This window comes from Leucoraja erinacea, chromosome 1, assembly GCF_028641065.1.
Source record: "Leucoraja erinacea ecotype New England chromosome 1, Leri_hhj_1, whole genome shotgun sequence".
NCBI lineage: Eukaryota > Metazoa > Chordata > Chondrichthyes > Rajiformes > Rajidae > Leucoraja > Leucoraja erinaceus.
The window spans coordinates 165116682-165138420 of record NC_073377.1 but is presented as its reverse complement, the minus strand read 5'-3'; the positions used below and the strand labels follow the sequence as shown (position 1 = coordinate 165138420).

Here is a 21739-nt window from a genome sequence, read left to right as displayed (position 1 = left end):
AATGCTCGCATTTGGCGCCAAACTTGACCCAAAACGACCCACGGTCAACCCAGGTCTGTACTACTGTAGCGGCTGCCTCCTCCCCGGAGACCGGGGAGACACTTAAACATCTGTAAATCATTGCTTAAATGTTAGTCAGTTAGTTTGGAGGGCTTTTATGTGAAGGGAGGGGGGGGGGGGGGGGGGGTGAAGGGGGAAACTTTAATTCTTAGTCCCCTGCCTGGTCGGAGAGGACGGGGAGCGGGCAATGCCTTACCGGGTCGCCGTGCAGTAAGCTACGGAGCGCTGCGGCCGCCGACTCCCAACATTGCGGAGCTGGGGGCTGCGGGCGTCCGGCCGCTGGCGGCGCCATTTGTAGCTCCGACCCCGCAACTCTACCCCTGGCTGCGCGGCGCTCCAAATCCAGCGCGGCCCGCGGCCGGAAGCCCGCAGCCCCAGCTCTGCGATGTTGTGTGTCGGCGGCCACAGTGCTCTGGAGCATTGCCCGCTCCCCGCTGGTATCCCAGCGCTGCGACGCCGCCGACTCCCAACATCGCGGAGCTGGGGCTGCGCTGGATTTGGAGCGCCACGCAGCCAAGGGTAGAGTTGGCGGGGTCGGCGCTCCAACCGGCGCCGCCCGCGGTCGGACGCACACAGCCCCAGCTCCGCGATGTTGGGAGTCAGCGGCCACAGTGGGCCACACAGCATCTGTGGAGGACATGGATAGACAAGGTTTTGGGTCGGGTCTTCAGTCTGAAGAAGGGTCCCTGACCTATGCGTCTGAAGAAGATACCTTAAATATTGAGTATCCATGTTCCTCCAGAGATGCTGCCTGACACACTGAGATACTCCAGAACCTTGTGTTTCACTCATGATGCCAGCATTTTCACTCTCCTGTGTCTCAAAATTTGTGTCATTCAATGATAGACATAAATGCTGGATTAACCTAGCGGAACATGCAGCATCTCTGAATAGATGCTGCCTGTCGAGACCCTTCTAAGGAAGTGCAAGGTGTGAAAACGAGACATCAAAGGGGATGCGAATCAAGGAAAATGTAGAATAGATTACTGTTAGCTAGGAGAAGGTGACAACGAAGCATACAGAGATACAATTTAATCAAGCGGACTCGGATGGTTAGGATGAGAACTAGGATGGGGGAAGAATGTAGAGAGAGGGAATGCAAGGGTTACTTGAAGTTAGAGAAGTCAATATTCATACCACCGAGGTATAAGCTGCCGAAGCGCAATATAAGGTACTGTTCCTCCAATTTGCGCTGGACCTCACTCTGACAATGGAGGAGGCCCAGTACCGAGAGGTCAGTACGGGAATGGGAGTGTTTAACAACCGACAGATCAAGTAGGTTTAGGCGGACCTAGCGGAGGTGTTCAGTGAAACGATCGCCGAGCCTGCGCTTGGTCTCGCCAATATATAGGAACAGCGGATACAGTAGATGAGGTTGGAGGAGGTGCAAGTGAACCTAGAGACCACCCACTGGAAATGAAAGGTCAATTTCTCTTTGCACAGATGCTGCGTACTCTTCCGTGCATTTGCAACATGTTCCATTTTTATTTTCAACAAAACCACATTTAATGTTATTATCACAAATAGCTATTTATATGTTCAAACAATCAAATGCCCTTGCAGCAGAATCAAGTAAGCCAATAATCTTTAGGCAGTGAAAGAGCCTCTTTTACTTTCCAGTTTCAAAACCAATTTCCTTCTAAGTACTCACAAGGGAATGGAAATACCAAGGATTTTTGAAGCATAGGTAATTGTGATTTTTGAAATGTAGACCATTTGTAATAAAGACCTCTGTTTTTAGGAAAGGAGCACATTAATGTAATCTTACCCAAGCATAAATAATCTGCATCTTCAGAGAAGAATGTCACTCAAACTCTTTGTTTATGTAAATCATACAAGTCACATAAATCATGTTTCATGTCGTCGACAGAATAAGCACAACTGCAGTGCTGCACAACTCTAATCTCTTCTGAAAGAAGGCTGGGAAATGAAATGAGTTCAAAGTGGCAGAATGTTGAGAGTTTTTCCCTGCCTCGCATTCTGAACGCCAGCTCCAGATTGACAGAAATCCGAAGACATCATCCAAAAAGGACACAAAGTGTTGGAGCAACTCAGCGGGTCGGGTAGCTTCCCTGGAGAACATTGATCGGTGACCCTTGCGGTTCGGGGCCCTCAATCAGCCTGAATAAGAGTTCCGACCCGAAATGTTGCTGATCCAAGTTCTCCAGAGGCACCGCCTGGCCTGCTGAATTGCTCCAACACTTTGTGTCCTTCTTTGTTCAAGAAGGAACAGCAGATGCTGGAAAATCAAAGGTAGATAAAATTGCTGGAGAAACTTAGTGAGTGCAGCAGCATCTATGGAGCGAAGGAAATAGGCAACGTTTCGTCCCGAAACCCTTTGGGTTTCGACCCGAAACGTTGCCTATTTCCTTTGGGTTTCGGGCCGAAACGTTGCCTATTTCCTTCACTCCATAGATGCTGCCGCACCCGCTGAGTTTCTCCAGCAATTTTGTCTACCTTGTGTCCTTTTTTACCTGGAGAATGCAGTTCGCTTTTTTAGAGGAAAATTTCTCAAATAAAGGATCAAACTATCAAATGAATGGCGTTCTCGGCCCGAAACGTCACCCATTCCTTCTCTCCAAAGATGTTGCCTGTCCCGCTGAGTTAATCCAGCCTTTTGTGTCTATCTTCAGTGTCAAACAGCATCTGCAGTTCATTCCTACACAATAGAGAGTCACAGTCATGGAACGATGGAGCGTTGAAACAGGTCCTTCGGCCCAACTTGCCAACTTGTCCCGGCTACACTCGTCCCACCTGCCCACTTTTGGTCCACATCCTTCCAAACCCGTCCTGTCCATGTACCCGTATCCATTCTAGGCTAGTCCTATTTGTTTGCAATGGGCCCAGATCCCTCTAAACCCTTTTTATCTAAAAATCTGCCAAATGTCTTTTGAAAGGCATAACTGTATCCACAATATACTATGTATTGTAACTAAATTTTAAATGCCTTTTTAAACTTTTCCTCACACTGTTTAGGATAGTGTAAGGGTGCGGGGATTGCAGGTTGGTGCAGACTTGGTGGGCTGAAGGGCCTGTTTCCGCGCTGTATCTCTAAACTAATAAACTAAACTAATGTTATTTCTGGTATATTTGTGGATCTCGTACTGGGCAGATCAGCAAGGATGAGATACAGAAGGCACTCAATGAAATTAATAGCAATGGGTTCTTCCATCTTATTTCAGTATTCTGTCAGTCTCCAGAGCCACTGCTCACAACATGGTCTGGTCAGTTCCTTTGCAGCACATTTATACCTTCGCTCATTTCTGTGCCATGTGAAATGTACTGAGACCATGCAATGCTTTGAATATAATTGTAAATTGTGGGTATTTTTAACCCATTCTCAGCCCGTGCTGATTTCTCAGCAAGATACTGATGGGGTTGTAGTGACTGCCTGTTTTACTGCATGGCTATTGACTTCAATGGAGAGTAAAATCTGACAATAGATATAATCCCAAAGGTTTGGGTGTTGGTGGTGGGTGGGGGGGGGGGGAAGGGTCTTTCTTTTTTTCCCCCACTGTTATTCACAAGATTGTAACAGATATCTATGACTCCACGACTTTCTACAATTGATCTGTAGCTCCTTCTGGAACTGTTTAAGAAGGAACTGCAGATGCTGGAAAATGAAGAAGGGTTTCGGCCCGAAACATTGCCTATTTCCTTCGCTCCATAGATGCTGCTGCAGCCGCTGAGTTTCTCCAGCACTTTTGTCTACCTTCTGGAATTGTGTTTATATAGAAGTGCCCGGGAAGATTTTCAAGTGACTCTATCTCTTGCTAATGGTCATTCCCCAAGTTTCAGGCCTAGCTGACAGCCTAATTCCAATTAGGCTTTTCAAAATCATTGAAAAAACGTTTAATCTGTGTCCTTGAAAAGCTTTACATCTCCAGTGCCAATGCTCACAACATAGTCTTGCAATATTATTTGGAAGAGAGATGCAGAAACAAGGAACTGCAGATGCTAGTTTACAAAAAAAGACACAAAGTGCCAGAATAACTCAGTGGGTCAGGCAGCATGTCTGGAGAACATGGGTAGGTGACGACCCTCCTCCGTCTGAAGAAAGGTCCTGAACTGAAACATGACCGATCCACGTTCTCCACTTGAAACATGACCTGTCCTTGTTCTCCAGAGAATGCTACCAGACCCGCTGTTACTCAAGCACTTTATGTCTGGCAATATGGTTAAAAGCTTTAATTCACACAATACCATTAGCTCTGAATTTATTCTAATTTATTTACCTTCTGTTGAAAAACAGATAAATAACTTTTAACGAAGCTCATGCCTCAGACCTCTTATTTATAAATTATCTCTCTAATAACACAATGTGTGATTTCACTGAAGCAAAATTAAAACTTTAACATCTGTGATAAATCTCTTTCTAATGACCAATGGCCACATATTTTCTTTCATGAACAGTTGAAGACTGGGGAGATGGATATTGGCAATGTGGTGAAGGAATAAGGATTAAGTAGGATCTGGGTAATGGATCAGCAGGGCCGGTAAAACTCTTGCAATTAGAGGCATTGCTGTCGTGTTTTAGATAAAATATTAGGTACCGGTATAGAGTTACAAGTATCAATGAGTTGTCAAGTTGTTATCGTGACATTTGTGTATAATTAGCTGAAATGTAGCGTGAAATTATGCTCATTACAAAGGTCTGTTACACAATGTTAAATGGATCCCACTGTATGTAATGGGTCATATCATATAACCCTTAACATTATCACTCACAAGCATACCTTCACTTTAATACTATATAGATCCTGCATGTAAAATGAAATAATCATTATTCTGCATTCTAAACATACTAATTACAGACTATAAGGTGTGACTAAAATAATAACTTAAGATACAGCAACAAAAAACTTTGTGAGCAAGAGTCGTTAATAAAGACATTTTTAGTGGTTTTATACTGCAGCGCAGTAAAATCCTACAAAAACCTTGCATTGATAGTTGCATTTAATTATTGCATTATACTGAATACATTTGTGTGAAAAATTACTCCTGTTATACAATGTGACAACACCAAATAAGAAAGAAAATAAATATCATACTGTGCACTCATAAAATATAATCAGCACTCAAATGTCACTCCCGTCTCTCCAATACATTTTGGTTAAAAACACAACTTAACAAACTATGAGAGAAACAATAATGTTTTTCCTGTCAAGAGTCTGGCACCATTGGCCTTCCTCCAATGTTTGTTCTCCATTGGCAGACATTTGTCGCTCTGCATTGTTTCGCTTGCATAACAAAGCAATTTAATAAGTGTGAAAGGTTTCAAAATCTGACAATACTACTTTTTTTCCGACTTCACAAAAGTATATTTTAGCTTTACTTGGCTACAGTGGCCTCCATAATGTTTGAGACAAAGACCATTCATTATTTTCCTCTGTACACCACAACTTCAGATTTATAATAGGAAAAAAAAAAATCACATGTGGTTAAAGTGCACATTGTCAGATTTTAATAAAGGCCATTTTTATACATTTTGGTTTCATTATGTAGAAATTACAGCTGTGTTTATACATCATCCCCCCCCATTTCAGGGAACCATAATGGGACACATGGCTTCACAGGCGTTTGTAATTGCTCAGGTGTGTTTAAATGCCTCCTTAATACAGGTATACGTGAGCTCTCAGCACCTAGTCTTTCCTCCAGTCTTTCCATCACCTTTGGAGTATTTATTGCTGTTTATCAACACGAGGACCAAAGTTTTGCCAATGAAAGTCAAAAAAGCCATTATAAGACTGAGAAACACGAATAAAACTGTTATAGAGACATCAGCCAAACCTTTGGCTTACCAAAATCAACTGTTTGGAACATCATTAAGAAGAACGAGAGCGCTGGTGAGCTTACTAATCACAAAAGGACTGGCAGGCCAAGGAAGACCCCCACAGCTGATGACAGAAGAATTCTCTCTATAATAAAGAAAAATCCCCAAACACCTCTCCAACAGATCAGAAACACTCTTCAGGAGTCAGGTGTGGATTTGTCAATGACCACTGTCCGCAGAAGACTTCATGAACAGAAATACAGAGGCTACACTGCAAGATGCAAACCACTGGTTAGCTGCAAAAATAGGACAGCCGGGTTACAGTTTGCCAAGAAGTACTTAAAATAGCAACCACAGTTCTGGAAAAAGGTCTTGTGGATAGATGAGACGAAGATTAACATATCAGAGTGATGGCAAGAGCAAAGTATGGAGGAGAGAAGGAACTGCCCAAGATCAAAAGCATACCACCTTATCTGTGAAACACAGTGGTTGGGGTGTTATGGCCTGGGCATGTATGGCTGCTGAAGACACTGGCTCACTTATCTTCATTGATGATACAACTGCTGATGGTAGTAGCATAATGAATTCTCAAGTGTATAGACACATTCTATCTGCTCAAGTTCAAACAAATGCCTCAAAACCCATTAGTGGTTCATTCTACAGCAAGTAATGATCCCAAACATATTGCTAAAGCAACAAAGGAGATTTTCAAAGCTAAAAAATGGTCAATTCTTGAGTGGCCAAGTCAATAACTAGATCTCAACCCAATTGAGCATGTCTTTTACATGCTGAAGAGAAAACTGAAGGGGACTAGCCCCTAAAACAAGCATAAAGCTAACGATGGCTGCAAAGCAGGCCTGGCAGAGCATCACCAGAGAAGACACCCAGCAACTGGTGATGTCCATGAATCGCAGACTGCAAGCATTCATTGCATGGAAACGATATGCAGCAAAGTACTGAACATGACTACTTTTATTTACATGACATTGCTGTGTCCCAAACATCATAGTGCCCTGAATTGGAGGGGAGGGGAGGGACGGGACTATGTATAAACCCTGCTGTAATTTCTACATGGTGAAACCAAAATGTATAAAAATGGTGTTTATTAAAATTTGACAATGTGCACTTTCACCACATGTGATTTTTTTCTATTACAAATCTCAAATTGTGGAGGACAGAGGCAAATAAATAAATCATGGGTCTTTGTCCCAAACATTATGGAGGGGACTGTACATAATTGTTTTCACTTGCAGTTTAAAACATGCCTAAAAACAATCTATTAGTGCATGTAGAGTTAAAGAGATTTCCAAATCGGAGTATTGCAAACTAGTATGTGCCAGGGTCCAGGAATATGTGCTGCAGCACGCTCCTAAGTAAAGTACATCCTATATAATAAGTTGGGGAAAAAAAAACTATTGCCCTATCCTCTTTAGCATACAAGTCGCAATCAGTGTTTTTTGCATTATTTGAAAAAGGTTTCCAAGATTTACTACCAGGTATGCAATGATTAGGAATTCAAGTGATGTTTGCTATCACTTTTGGTTCACATCATCTTTATATCAATGCATATTTATTTTTTATTAAATAAGTATTTAATTTTATAAATAAAGATGCATTTAAAATGAAATGTTGCTAATTCTGTGGTGAAAACAGAATATACAATAGCGGACAGTGGAAACTAAATATATATCACATGGTGAGGGATAAGACATTGATGATTCACTTGAGGCTTTCCCATTTGCGGGTTCTAAGGTCAACTTGACTCATAGGTTAAAATTAGATCCACATTCACAGGCAGTAGTATCTCTATTTGTCCACTACAACCCGACTGCCAAAGCACTGTATTCCCACGACACTTATTTTAGACCACTATTTTCAGTATATAGAATCAGGTAGCAAACTTGGTAATTTGCAAATGTTTTGCATTTGTATATAAAGAACTATTTGAAAAAAACATCAACTTGATATAATGAGTGGAAACATTTACTGTCAAACAAAATCTGCACTTTGTTGGATTATCCAAAGCATAGACTGCAAATGGCACATTCATAGATAACGAGGGGTTTGTAAAGAACCATTTAATGAATACAATGGTATACTTTTTTAACTTTCATTTTCAATGTAGCACAAAGGCGGTTAATTTTAATCCTTACATTACATGGGTTAGCAGTAAATATCAGTGTCTCCATCCCATAAATTAAAAATGATACTTACAACATGCTTTTAAATAAGCAAACATACTTCCTTGGTCAGTGGTTAAAAATTGTAAATATCAATCCATTTATTTTGACCTCTACCTCTTACCATTCTTATTAAAGCAAGCAAATATTTTATAGAATTATGGATTTTTTGTCACAAGAATGCCCATTATGATCATATCTACTTACCTCTGCTCTTTGCGTCCTGGGAAAATTGGAAGATTTCTCAACTGCGTAGACGTCCACAAGATAAAGATTTGGTCCACGTTCGCGATCCAGCACAGCAGCTGTTTGGATGATACCACTTTGTTGTCCTATCGTGAAAAGGCGTCCAACTGATTTCCCCCCACAACGAACTGAAACGATGTAGTACTCCAGTAATGCCAAAGAACCTCGTGGACTGGCTGCCTTTAAAGAGATCACACTTGTACCCACCGGTTCACCTTCTCGTAAAACAGTGATGTATTTTGGCTGGGTAAAGACAGGTCCATCTCTCCCCTTGAGAATAACAGTCATCTCTGTGCTAGTTTTTCTTTTCTCTTGTCCAAAGTCCACGGCCAACACAACAAGTTGATATAGCAGTCGAGAAGGAACCAAAGGTAAAATTACTCTAATATCTCCACTATATCGATCCATCATGAATGTATCACTGTCTCCACTAACTAGTTCATATTCAATTTCTCCATTAGCTCCCTCATCCAGGTCAATCGCCCTGATGGTTGTAAGAATGGAGCCCATCGCAAGAGCACTATCTGCGACCAGGGCATTCTGAGATATAAACACCGGAGCATTATCATTCTGATCTGTTATTAAGATGGTGATATTCTTCAAAGCAAAACGCCTGAAATCGAGAGGAACTGCCTGATCAATGGCTTTAATAGTAAGTTCAAAAAGATTGGAAAATTCACGGTCAATCTCTCCGTTTGTGCGCAGTATTCCATCTGCAGCACCAATCACAAAATGGTTCCCTCTCGGTATTTGTTGGGCTATGCAATAACGTAATTCTCCATTAATATCAGCATCAGGGTCCTGGGCAGCGACAGTTAGTACGGATGTATCAATAGGAATATTTTCCACAATAGATTTAAAGATATCTCCAGGAGGAAAACTGGGTGCATTATCATTGAAGTCTCGAACATGAATCACTACTGACATTGTTGAGGATCTTGTAGGTCTTCCTTTATCATTTGCTGTTATGTTCAAATGGTAAATAGATTGGGTTTCAAAGTCCATTTTTTTTGCAAGGAAAATGCTACCTGTATTTTGACTGATGCTAAACGTTCCATGATTGTTACTTCCTGTAATGCTGTAATGAATCTCAGCATTGTCCCCAGAATCTGAATCAGTAGCAGTTGCCGATTCGACAAGTTCTCCAACTCTCATGTTTTCCAATGCATCGATGTGCATCACAGACTTTGGAAATGAAGGAGTGTTGTCATTTTCATCTAACACGCTGATGATTAAAGTACATGTGGAGCTCAAAGGGCCACTTCCTAAGTCGACTGCTAGAAGAGTCAGGGAATAAGAGACTGTAGCTTCATGGTCCAATTTTCCTATCAATGTCACCTGTCCCATGGTACTTTGAATCATAAACTGGTTTTCTTCATTTCCTTCCATTATATAGTAATGCACCAATGCATTATTTCCCTGATCCACATCTGAGGCGCTTACACGGAGTACTTGTGTCAAGTTCCCTGCCGATTCAGATATTGTGGCCAGATATAGGTCTTTAGTGAATCTGGGCACATTATCATTTGTATCCGTAATATAAACTTGTACAGCAGCGTGATCCTTGAGAATTTTTGGCAATCCTTGGTCTGATGCAGTTACTGTAAAGCTGAACACTGCTGCTCCTCTTTGCCTCATTAACGCCTCCCGGTCAAACTGATGTCTACTGATTAATTCTCCCGTGATTTCATTCAGCTCAAAATCAAGCTGGGCGGTTTCAAATGTATACTTCACTTCTCCGTTAAATCCAAAATCTTTGTCCACAGCTTTGATGTGTCCAACAGTTGAACCAGCTTTTTGCTCTTCTTCAAAATGAAATACATAATTTGTGCTGTTAAATAAAGGCCTGTTATCATTTATGTCTTCTAGTATTATAGTTACGTTCACAGTCGCACTCAGAGGCTCCACTGCTCTATCGGCAGCAACAACCATCAAGACATAATGGCTTTGAGTTTCACGATCCAATTCAGCCTTGATGTATAACTGGCCATCAGGGAAAATACCAAACCTCTTCTCCCCGTTTCCTTCTATAATGTCATAACTGATCTCCCCATTCACTCCCGAATCTTTATCGGAAGCCTGAACCCTGAAGAATCTTGAGTTCACAGGTTCACCCTCTGAAATAGTGATTTCATATGAAAGCTGGTCAAATACAGGCGAGTTATCATTCACATCGTGCACGTATATCGTTAGAATTAAGCTGGATGAACGGCGGGGAACACCCATGTCAGACGCTACTGCCTCCAGCTGGTATGAACCTGCATTTATGTCGAGGGGTCCATTTAAAGTTATTGTTCCAGTTTTCTCGTCGATATGGAAGAGACCTTTTGGATTCTGCCGCAAGGAAAATGAAACCATGCCATTGATGTCCTCATCGGGATCCTTAGCTCTGGCTTGGAAAATTGTGTGCCCCAAACCCCAATTTTCAACTGCATTGATACTTTCAACCACATGCGGGAAATGTGGAGAATTATCATTTAGATCCTTGACTGTGATATTAACTAGAGTCTCTCCAGTTACTGTACCACCACTTGCCACAACTTTTAACTGATAAAATGCCATTTCTTCTCTATCGATCGTGCTGGCAGTATTGATTTGACCTGTTGATCCACCAATGGTAAACATGCCCCTCTGGTCTCCTGACGTGATGAGGTAAGTAATGTTGGTATTAAGGTCAAGCGTAGATGCAGATACTGTGCCGACAAAGGACCCAATGGCGATGTTTTCGAAGATAACAAAACTGTAGCTGCTCTGGCTGAATGACGGAGGTGTATCCTGTGTATCAATAACCGTGATTGTCACAATCGCTAGCGTCTGTGAGCGCAGATTTCCACCATCGGTAGCAACCACCTGCAATCAAAAATCACATGGGAAAACATCAGATGATTGTTTGAAAAGAAGACCCTTTAATGTTTTGTTACCAAAAGAACAAGGAATAATACGAAACAATCAAATCTTAGATGGGTACGCAATAAGAATAACAGGACAGTACATCCTTTTGCAGTTGTACAGAGCCCTAGTGAGACCACACCTGGAGTATTATGTGCAGTTTTGCTCCCCTAATTTGAGGAAGAACATTCTTGCTATTGAGGGAGTGCAGCGTAGGTTTACAAGGTTAATTCCCAGGATGGCGGGACTGTCATATTCTGAGAGAATGGAGCAGCTGGGTTTGTACACTCTGGAGTTTAGAAGGATGAGAGGGAATCTTATTGAAACATATAAGATTGTTAAGGGTTTGGACACGCTAGAGGCAGGAAATATGTTCCCGATGTTGGGGGAGTCCAGAACCAGGGGACACAGTTTAAGAATAAGGAGTAAGCCATTTAGAACGGAGACGATGAAACACTTTTTCTCACGGAGAGTGGTGAGTCTGTGGAATTCTCTGTGAAACATCACCTATTCCTTTGCTCCATAGATGCTGCCTCACCCGCTGAGTTTCTCCAGCATTTTTGTCGAACTTAAACATTGGATTTCATGTTATTTGCAATGACATTTCAAATTATTTTGAATATTGTTAATCAGATGATATCCAATGTTGGCATTTTACATGTCCAAAGTGTGGCCTAAAAAATATTTAAATTAGAAATAATGCATATTATCAACATTTATTTCTTGGTGGCATGAAAAGTCACAATGGTATTTCCTTTATCTATTCATGCAATCCTTTCTGAATAATGGACATCGCCTGCAGTTAATTAATAAAGATGTACTGGATCCACAGGCGTCAATCCTATCCAGATGTTGGAAGCTACATAAACATCACCTATCCATTTTCTCCACAGATGCTGTCTGATCCGTTGAGTTATTCCTGCGTTTTGTGTCTATCCTTAATAATTATATTAGTCTTAGCCAAGACAAGATCACCCCCATGTTTCAATTCAACCATTAGCTGGCCAGCAGACCAGGCCTTGGATTCAGGAACTCAGAGGAATATTCTCCACCAACACCATAGTTCCCAGCTAGCTCAGTCGGTAGAGCATCATGGATGTTCAACCCTGACGTTGGGCGTGAAATATTTATTTGGGCGGCATAGTGGTGCAGCGGTAGAGTTACTGCCTTACAGTGCCAGAGACCAGGTGCAATCCTGATTACAGGTCCTGTCTGGATGGAGTGTGTACATTCTCGCTGTGACCGAGTGGGGTTTTCTCCGGGTGCTCCAGTTTCCTCTCACATTCCAAAGGCATGCAGGTTTGTAGGTTAATTGGCTTCTGTAAATCATCCCTGGAGTGTAGGATGTGAAACTGGGATAACATAGAACTAGCATATGGGTGATCATTGGTTGATGTGAACTCAGTGGGCCAAAGGTCCTGTTTTCACACTGTATCTTGAAACTAAATGTACATTGAGAATCAATTAAAATGTTTCCTCTTCTGAAAATCAATATTTAGTCATGCATTACTGAAATTGGAATAGCTGGGATCCCAAATGTGAAATCTTGTCAAAATTAAGAACTTGTTTAACAGGGCTGCCTAACCACAACTTTATATTAAAAAAATACTGTATTGTAAAATTGACGGACCATCAAGCCTGGTCTATCATAATTACATCCTGATGTGGATTCAGTATGGTGTGAAAATAAATCACAGTCCTATTTCACTTTCTTATATGTGAAAAAAAGTTATCATCACCCTGTGACTTTCAAGAGGTGCACTATGTTCTTTGTTTCTGAGTTATGATCCCTTGCCTGTGCTGAATTAACTAATCTCAGTTACCCAGAAGTTGAGGCAACTCAATTGGAAACAGTGGTCTAAATTTTACGCACAAAAAACATGGGCTGGGGGTATAACTTATAAGAAATCTAAAGCAGGAACTCCAAGTATCACAAATTAACATCCAGTTTTAAATGAAGGTAGGAAGAGTGGTAGGTGGACAATCTACTTCCAAGAATCAAACTGAACATTTAAATATCACAATGAAACACTAAATGACTTGATAAGCACACTTTCAGGCCAGCAAGAGCAAGATGAAGATGCTAATCATTAAATACACATACACACACACCCGCAAAAACTTTGAATCCCCCTCCATCCTGTCATCCCCATTTCAATCTTAAACCCTGCCTTCCAAACTCTTTGCTACTCCATGATTAGGACTAGATACCTTGCATGGCAAACCAATCTACCTTCCACAACCTGAAATCTTTGCAAACAACCCCTCCAAAAAGGCATTTCGCAGAATCTAGACATCCTCCTTTGACCTTGGTTCCACCTCTCTGATTCCACAATGATCTTCTGCCTCACTACATTGAAGTCTTTGACTTCTATAAAGCTTCCCTCTCAAGGGCAGTTACCTTACTTAAAGGACATCTGCAATATATGCCAAGGACCCATCATATTTGTGGGATTGCATTCTGGAAATAAGGGGGGGGAGTGATAAGCAGGGGAAAATATTAAATTACCACCACCGTTTGCAACGAGTTTCCTTAAAATTGGGGGCAGCCAATGTTGTTCATTCTACATGCAAGTTACTGATTGGAGAGCTTTCATTCTTAGTGGAAGGCATGGGAATCTCAGGCGAGTCATAATCAGGAAGTTATTTCCTGGCAAGTGGCCCAACATCAGCATTGGTGGTGGTCTGGATAAACATCTGAGGTCACCACTGAAGAAGGAATGACCAGTATGCATAATTTTGTTGACCTTAACTGTATTTGAATGTGAAGTTTTCTATTAATAAACATCCTGAAAGGAATTTTGTAAAACAAAGGGTCATTGGTATAAAGGTCCAAGGATACCTGAAGACATTAGCGCAGGTAAGATAAAGTGGTGAAGAAGGCATATGGGATGCTTATGTTCATTAGCCTGCGCATAGAATATTTAGGAGAGTTGCTGCCTCATGGCACCAAATACTTAATTCAGTCCTGACCTTGGGTACTAAATATGTGGAGTTTACACGGTGGAGTTTTATCTTTGGCTAAATGGCTTTCTCCTGGGAGTTCTGGTTACCCCAGCATCCCAAAATATACATGTTGGTAGGTCAATTGACCACTGTAATTTGCTCCGTGAGTGTTGGTGGGTGGTAGTTGATTTGGGAAGAAGATAAGAACAAAATATGGAATTAATGTTGAATTAGTGTAAACGGATGGTTGAGGGTCCACACGGAGTTAGTGGGACAATTTGGCTTTCTGTGCTGACTTTATGGTTCACTGTTATGTTAACATTGCTGCTTGTAGATAGCCATGATCAATGATCCTTTGCCTGAGCTCATAAGGTCATTAAGATACCTCCCTACAAGTCAGAGATCCAGTCATCCAGCTTCTTGTGAAGGATTGAACACAAATGATAAATGAAAAGATCACTGATAACAAAGTTCATCATGAGGAACATAGCTCGGACATTATAGTTCCTTCAAAATGAGGTTGTTAACACAGAAGCCATCATTAATTTTCCAAGATCCTTCATCTCCAACCAGATCAATTTTATCTCCAACTGAAGCAATTGCTGGCACAACATGTAACGCGCGGTGTAAACTTCAATGCCCGATTAGGGCCAATCTCCACGGAAAATTGTGGAAAAAGTCATCTGCACATGCTCAAAGAGCATACCTTAAAAATGTGTTTGGAGCGCTTCCAAAAGTAGTGGGGGAGGAACAACAGCTGTGGCAGCACGTCCCTGAAACAAGGCTTTTAAAGTCGGGATGTCTGTTAACACCAGCCTGGGAGGATTTCAGCTCCTCCTCACCCTTCTACTTAGCAGCAAAGAGCTCCTCTAGTATCTTTGCTTTGCAGTGCACACCATTAAGTCGTGATAGAAACATAGAAAATAGGTGCAGGAGGAGGCCATTCGGCCCTTCAAGCCAGCATCGCCATTCATTGTGATCATGGCTGATCGTCCCCTATCAATAACCCATGCCTGCCCTCTCCCCATATCCCTTGAATCCACTAGCCCCGAGAGCTCTATCTAACTCTCTCTTAAATCCATCCAGTGATTTGGCCTCCACTGCCCTCTGTAGCAGGGAATTCCACAAATCCACAACTCTCTGGGTGAAAAGGTTTTTTCTCACCTCAGTCTTAAATGACCTCCCCTTTATTCTAAGACTGTGTGGCCCTGGTTCTGGACTCGCCCAACATTGGGAACATTTTTCCTGCACCTAGCTTGTCCAGTCCTTTTATAATTGTATATGTTTCTATAAGACCCCCCCCCCTACGCTGCACTGCCTCAATCACAATGACGTCCTTCCTCAAATTAAGAGACCAAAACTGTACACAATACTCCAGATGTGGTCTCACCAGAGCCCTATACAACTGCAGAAGAACCTCTTTACTCCTATACTGAAATCCTCTTGTTATGAAGGCCAACATTCCATTAGCTTTCTTCACTGCCTGCTGTACCTGCACGCCAACTTTCAGTGACGGTGTACAAGGACGCCCAGATCTCGCTTGTACCTCCCCCTTACCTAACCTAACCCCATTGAGATAATAATCTTTACTCCTATACTGGAATCCTCTTTACTCCTATACTGGAATCCTCTTGTTATGAAACTCCTGGACAATCTGTTATGAACACTGGACAATCATATATATGGAAGGTACACAAAAAGCCTGGAGAAACTCAGCTGGTGCAGCAGCATCTATTGAGCGAAGGAAATAGGCAACATTTCAGGCCGAAACCCCTCCTCTGCTCCATAGATGCTGCTGCACCCACTGAGTTTCTCCAGCTTTTTTTTGTACCTTCAATTTTCCAGCATCTGCAGTTCCTTCTTAATCACATATATATATGGGTTGCATTTACTCTCATTTCTCTCCAGAAGTTCAACCTGATCCTGTTGCAAGATGCTTGTTGATGTTAGAAGATTGAGAGGGGATCTTATAGAAACTTACAAAATTCTTAAGGGGTTGGACAGGCTAGATGCAGGAAGATTGTTCCCGATGTTGGGGAAGTCCAGGACAAGGGGTCACAGCTTAAGGATAAGGGGGAAATCCTTTAAAACCGAGATGAGAAGAACTTTTTTCACGCAGAGAGTGGTGAATCTCTGGAACTCTCTGCCACAGAGGGTAGTTGGGGCCACAGTTCATTGGCTATATTTAAGAGGGAGTTAGATGTGGCCCTTGTGGCTTAAGGGATCAGGGGGGTATGGAGAGAAGGCAGGGATGGGATACTGAGTTGGATGATCAGCCATGATCATATTGAATGGCGGTGCAGGCTCGAAGGGCCGAATGGCCTCTACTCCTGCACCTAATTTCTATGTTTCTATATGGGTTGCATTTACTCTCATTTCTCTCCAGAATTTCAATCTGATCCTGTTGCAAAAATGCTTGTTGATGTTAGGGGCTGAGTTACAACAACAACAACAACAACAATAAGGGGTGTGTCTGTCTACCTGCAGCTGGTAAGCTGTCTTCTCCTCCCGGTCGAGTGAGAGCCTGGTGGAGATGTCGCCTGTGTTGAGGTTGATGTGGAAGGTGTTGGTGTCCCCGGCGGTGATGGCGTAGTTGACCGTGCCGTTGGTGCCCAGGTCGGGGTCGGTGGCGGCCACGGTGGCGATGTAGGTGCCGGGCGGCTCGTTCTCCTTGATGTTGGCGAAGTACTGGAGCGGGTAGAAGGCGGGGCTGTTGTCGTTGATGTCGAGCAGCGTGATGTCGACGCGGGCCAGCGAGGAGAGCGGGGGCAGGCCCTTGTCGCGGGCCTCGACCCGCAGCTGGTAGCCGGCGGGCTGCCGCTCCCGGTCGAGCTCGGCCAGGCAGGTGAGGAGGCCGGAGAGCGGGTCGAGGCGGAAGAGCCGCCGGTAAGCGGGCGGGGTGTCGGCGGCCAGCAGGTAGCGCACGGTGCCGTTGGCGCCAAGATCCTTGTCGAGGGCGGTGAGGGCGGCGAGCGCGGTGCCGGGCGGCGAGTGCTCGGCCACGACCGAGTGGTAGGCCGGTCGTGTGAAGGTCGGGGCCTGGTCGTTGACGTCGCCCACGGTGATGGCCAGGGTGGTGTAGGAGGTGCGCGGGTGTAGGCCCCGGTCGCTGGCGCTGATGTTGAGGCGGACTAGGCCGGCCGTCTCCCGGTCGAGGGAGGCCGCGCTGGTGATCAGGCCCGACTCGTGGCTGATGTTGAACCATCGCAGCCGGTTGCCCGACACCACCGTGTACACCAGCTGCGCGTTGAGGCCCGAGTCGCCGTCGGTCGCCCTCAGGCCGCCGATGTAGCTGCCCAGCGGCACGTCCTCGGCCACCGCCACCCGGTAGAGGGGCCGCTCGAACACGGGCGGGTGGTCGTTGATGTCGTTGATGAAGATGAGGAGGCTGGCGAGGGAGGAGCGGCCGAGCGGCAGGCCGTGGTCGCACACCGACACGCTCAGGTTGTAGGCCGCGATGCGCTCGCGGTCCAGCGCGCTGGCCACCTTGACCAGGCTGAGTCCGGCCACGGGTGACCGCTGCACCGTGAAGTGCCGCTGCTCGTTGCCCGACACGATGGACACCGAGATGTTGCCGTTGGCCGACGACGAGTCGGCGTCGCTCACCGTCAACAGGGCCACCACCGTGCCGATCGGGGCGTTCTCGTCGACGGCGGCGAAGCGGGAGTGGGCCGGCAGGTAGCGGAACCGAACCCGCGGCTCGTTGTCGTTGACGTCCAGCAGCTTGACCGTGGCCTCGGCCCGGCCGCTCAGGGACGGGCTGCCCCCGTCGCTGGCCCTGATCACCAGCGAGTACTCCTTCTTCGTCTCGTAGTCCAGCCGCTCCCTGACGGTCAGCAACCCGCTCAGCGGCTCCATGTGGAAGGGGCTGCCCTCGTCCACCGTGTACACCAGCTCAGCGTTCACCCCCTGGTCCAGGTCCCCGGCCGACACCTGCAACACACTGGAGCCCACGGACACACTCTCGTACACGCTGGCCTGGTAGTGAGCCTGGGAGAAGCTGGGCGAGTTGTCGTTGGCGTCCTGCACGGTGACATTCACCTGCAGGTAGCCGAACCTCCTGGGCTCCCCCCTGTCCTCCACCTCCACCACCAGCCGGTAGGAAGGCGCCGTCTCCCGGTCCAGCCCGTCGGTGGACACCAGGTGCAGGAAGGCTCCTTCCCCGCTCGGGTTGACCGTGATGTCCAGGTGGAACTTGCCCTCCTCGTTGCCCCGCACGATGCGGTAGGAGCGGTGGTCCACCCCGTTGGAGCCGATGTCCGAGTCGGTGGCGGTGTCCAGGATCACCTGCCGGCCGCCGCTGGTGTCCTCCCTGAAAGTCACCACGATGCTGGGCTCGGGGAAGACGGGCGTGTTGTCGTTGACATCCTGCACCACGATGCGCACCTCGGTCGGGTAGGTGGGCTGGCTGGACAGCACCACGATGTTGATCACGTCGCTGGGCAGGGTTTCGCGGTCGATCACCGTGGTGGTGCAGATGACCCCCGTGGTGGCGTTGATGGCGAACAACGGGTGACTCTCGCTGAAGCGGTAGGTGAAGTCGGGCTTGGTGAGGATGGTGCCCACCAGGGTCTCGGGCGGCAGCTCCTCCACGACCCGAAACACTTGGCGGAGTTGGTTGGACGCGGCATCCCAGCAGAAGCTCAGAAGCACCAGCAAGACGGCGAGAAAATTGCAGCTTCTACCTAACGGTACCATGGTATAGTAGTGTGCTTAGCCCACCTTTCCAGCAAGATATCCCTCTTCCAAAATGCATCAAATCGAAACGAACCTAGGGTTAAATCCTGGAAAAGGTACCTTGTATCCACCGAGTTCTTGCAAAGTAAAAAGTAGTCAGTGTTTCTTCAATCCCTTCTCTCCAGAAAGTTTTTCAACGCAGCTTCAGGCGTTTTCATAAAGTTTCTGCAAACTTTTTGTTCATACGCTCCAACTTTTGTAATGCAGTTTGTATCCTCCTGTAATGATTTGCCTTGCACAGATTGCTATGAGAGAGAGTATTCGCATACAGTTTCAGCGCACTGCCGTTTTCGCTCCGGCACTAATAAAGACATGACTCGCTTTGGTCATTCGCCGGGATCTTACTTTTTTTCCACTCTCTCCCAACACAACCAAACTCCACGGCACAGGAAAGGCTCCGCCCGCCCCTCAATCTGCCGCTGCAGCTCTGACCATTGGTCCGTGCTCGTACCCCTGCGCTCCCCCTTCTTCCCAAATCGTACTCGTCCCCCTGCGGGCAATGCAGCAGTCAGTCACCATGAGTGGCGGCGGGTTCCCACCCCCAGGAAGGTAGGTTGAGCCAACATGTGATGTAAGGTGAGGGCCGAGAATGAGGAGAAAGGGGGCGTACCCAATGGGGCCGTGTATTGGAACCGTTAGCTGGTTACAGGAATAACTTGAGGATTTAACTTGAGGATTTGCAGCTCTGGTTTATGTGGCAATGGGCTGTGGGCGAGACGTGTTTCACAGGGGGTGGTGACATTTGTGAAAGTTTAATTCGACACCATGCAGCAATGTCCGTTTTAGATTCTGTGCTTTTGATCAACTTTTGTCATGTTTTGGTGAAGATCCTGGTAGATAGGACGCTGAAAGTGAGCCGGACCCGTTACGTGTTCCACATAGTTTTTATCAAGCAAAGAATGTCACGCTCCCAGCCTGAGTGGACCCGTTGCAGCCATTCAATCAGATCTGCTTTCAGCTGTCAGCTCTTCACCTCACTTGCCCGATAAATGACTCCCACTCTGGCTCATTTTAATCTTGCAAAGTATACTTTTGCAAATAAGTGAATAATAAGTAATAATAATAATAAATAAGTAAAATACGTCAAACTCCTGCAGTAGTAGTAATACGCGCGGGCTCGACACTGTTTTACATAGGACAAGCGTTGTCCACTGAAAACCATTTTGATCGAGTTAAATAATTTAGGTTTTATGAAGCAGCAGCGCCAGCAACTTTCCGACTTAAAAGTATCATTTGACCAAAAATATCCCGACGCGTTCGGTACAGAATTTCTCTGCTAATGGGGCAAATCCCGAACTGAGAATTAATCGTACGCGATACAACAGTGTCCTCTAGTGTTTAAACGGCGTTGATACCAGTATGTACTAGATATCTATCGTACGCTGTGTTGCATTTTCTTCAAGCCACGCAAGGCATTTGTAAAAAGTTTTGATGTCGCTGATGCTCAGATAGAAGCACAGTGAAAGGTATCTTCATACCTATTTTCAACGTCAACTGTTAACTTGCATTTGACAAGGGCAGAATCCAATACTGCATGGGAACAGCCATTGTAGAAGGGGAGAGCGATTTTGCTTAATTTTACGGACAACTCAATCGGATTTTTTAAGAGCGGGAACTGGCTGATCCAGTATTGGCCTCGGTACCACTTTCCTGCCTTCTCTGGTACTCAGTCTCGTGCACTGCAAGCGGTGTAAGGCAGCAACTCTACCACTGCGCCACCGTGCTAATGACAAAAGTTGGTGAACAGTGCCTGATTCATCACAGGTACTAACCTCCCCACCATCGAAGCGGTGCCTTAAAAGGGGGGTGTGTGCTCTCATTTCACTCCTGCCATCTGACATTGATGTTCAGGAGCAGCTTCTTCCCAACATCCATAAGGCTATTGAACACTATGAACTCCAACTAATCTCCATTCTGCCTTGGTTGCAATAGGAACTTTGATTTGCTTTGCACTATATTGGGTGTTTTGTTTATTGTACTTTTTCTGTTTGTTTAATAGATTATGTCATCTATTGAGTACATTTTTTACAGACCTGTTCTGCTGCAAGTAAGATTTGTTTCTGTAATATGACAAGTAGACACTAGGAGAAAGGAACTGCAGATGCTGGTTTACAAAAAAGACACAAAGTGCTGGAATAACTCAGTGGGTCAGGCAGCATCCCTGGAGAACATTGATAGGAGACATTTCGGGTTGGGACCCTCCTCAGTCTCACAACGGGTCCTAACTGAAAATGACTACTTTGAAGACAGTTCTCCGAAGACAGTTTAACAACCTCCTCTCTCACTGCCTCGGCTCTCCCACGGCCCACTGTCTCTGCCTCTTCCTTTCTTCTTCCCACCCCCCCACCCCCACATCAGTCTGAAGAAGGGTCTCGACCCGAAACGTCACCTATTTCCTTCGCTCCATTGATGCTGCCTCACCCGCTGAGTTTCTCCAGCATTTTTGTCTACCTGAGTTAATCCAGCACATTATGAGTACTCTTGACTGTTATTTGGGTACAGAATTCCAGATTCAGACTGGTTCAGAAATCCCTCCTCATTTCCATCTGAAATGGGTTGCGTCTTGTTCTGAAAATCTGCCTACTAGTTATAGATATACCAACTAGGGGATACTAGTTCTAGATACACAAACTAGGGGTAACAAATGTTTAGTATTCTGTCAATCTTACTCAAAATCTTGGAAGTCGCAGTAAGATTAGCTCTCATCCTTATATATCCTTTTAAATCTATATATTGATGATCTGTCTAAACAATTGAAAGCCTGTAACACTGGGTGCATGATTGGTAATGTTTTAGTGAACCATATTATGTATGCAGATGATCTTGTGGTCTTTAGTCCATCTAGCCCTGGTCTCCAGCAGCTCCTTACTATATGTTCTGTGTATGGTGTGGAACATGACATTAAATA

General features: G+C 44.9%; 1 protein-coding gene across 1 annotated transcript in view; it reads right to left on the bottom strand.

Moving 5' to 3' along the window:
• The window catches only part of fat4 (FAT atypical cadherin 4), a 366482-nt gene extending 345837 nt beyond the window's left edge, over positions 1-20645 (bottom strand). The window contains exons 1-2 of the mRNA XM_055647477.1: positions 16576-20645; positions 8221-11109 (exon numbers count right to left, since the gene is read on the bottom strand). Of these exons, the coding sequence (XP_055503452.1) occupies positions 8221-11109; positions 16576-18792 (5106 nt within the window). The 5' untranslated portion in view covers positions 18793-20645. The remainder of the gene's footprint in view (positions 1-8220; positions 11110-16575) is intronic.
• Positions 20646-21739: the final 1094 nt, after the last annotated feature.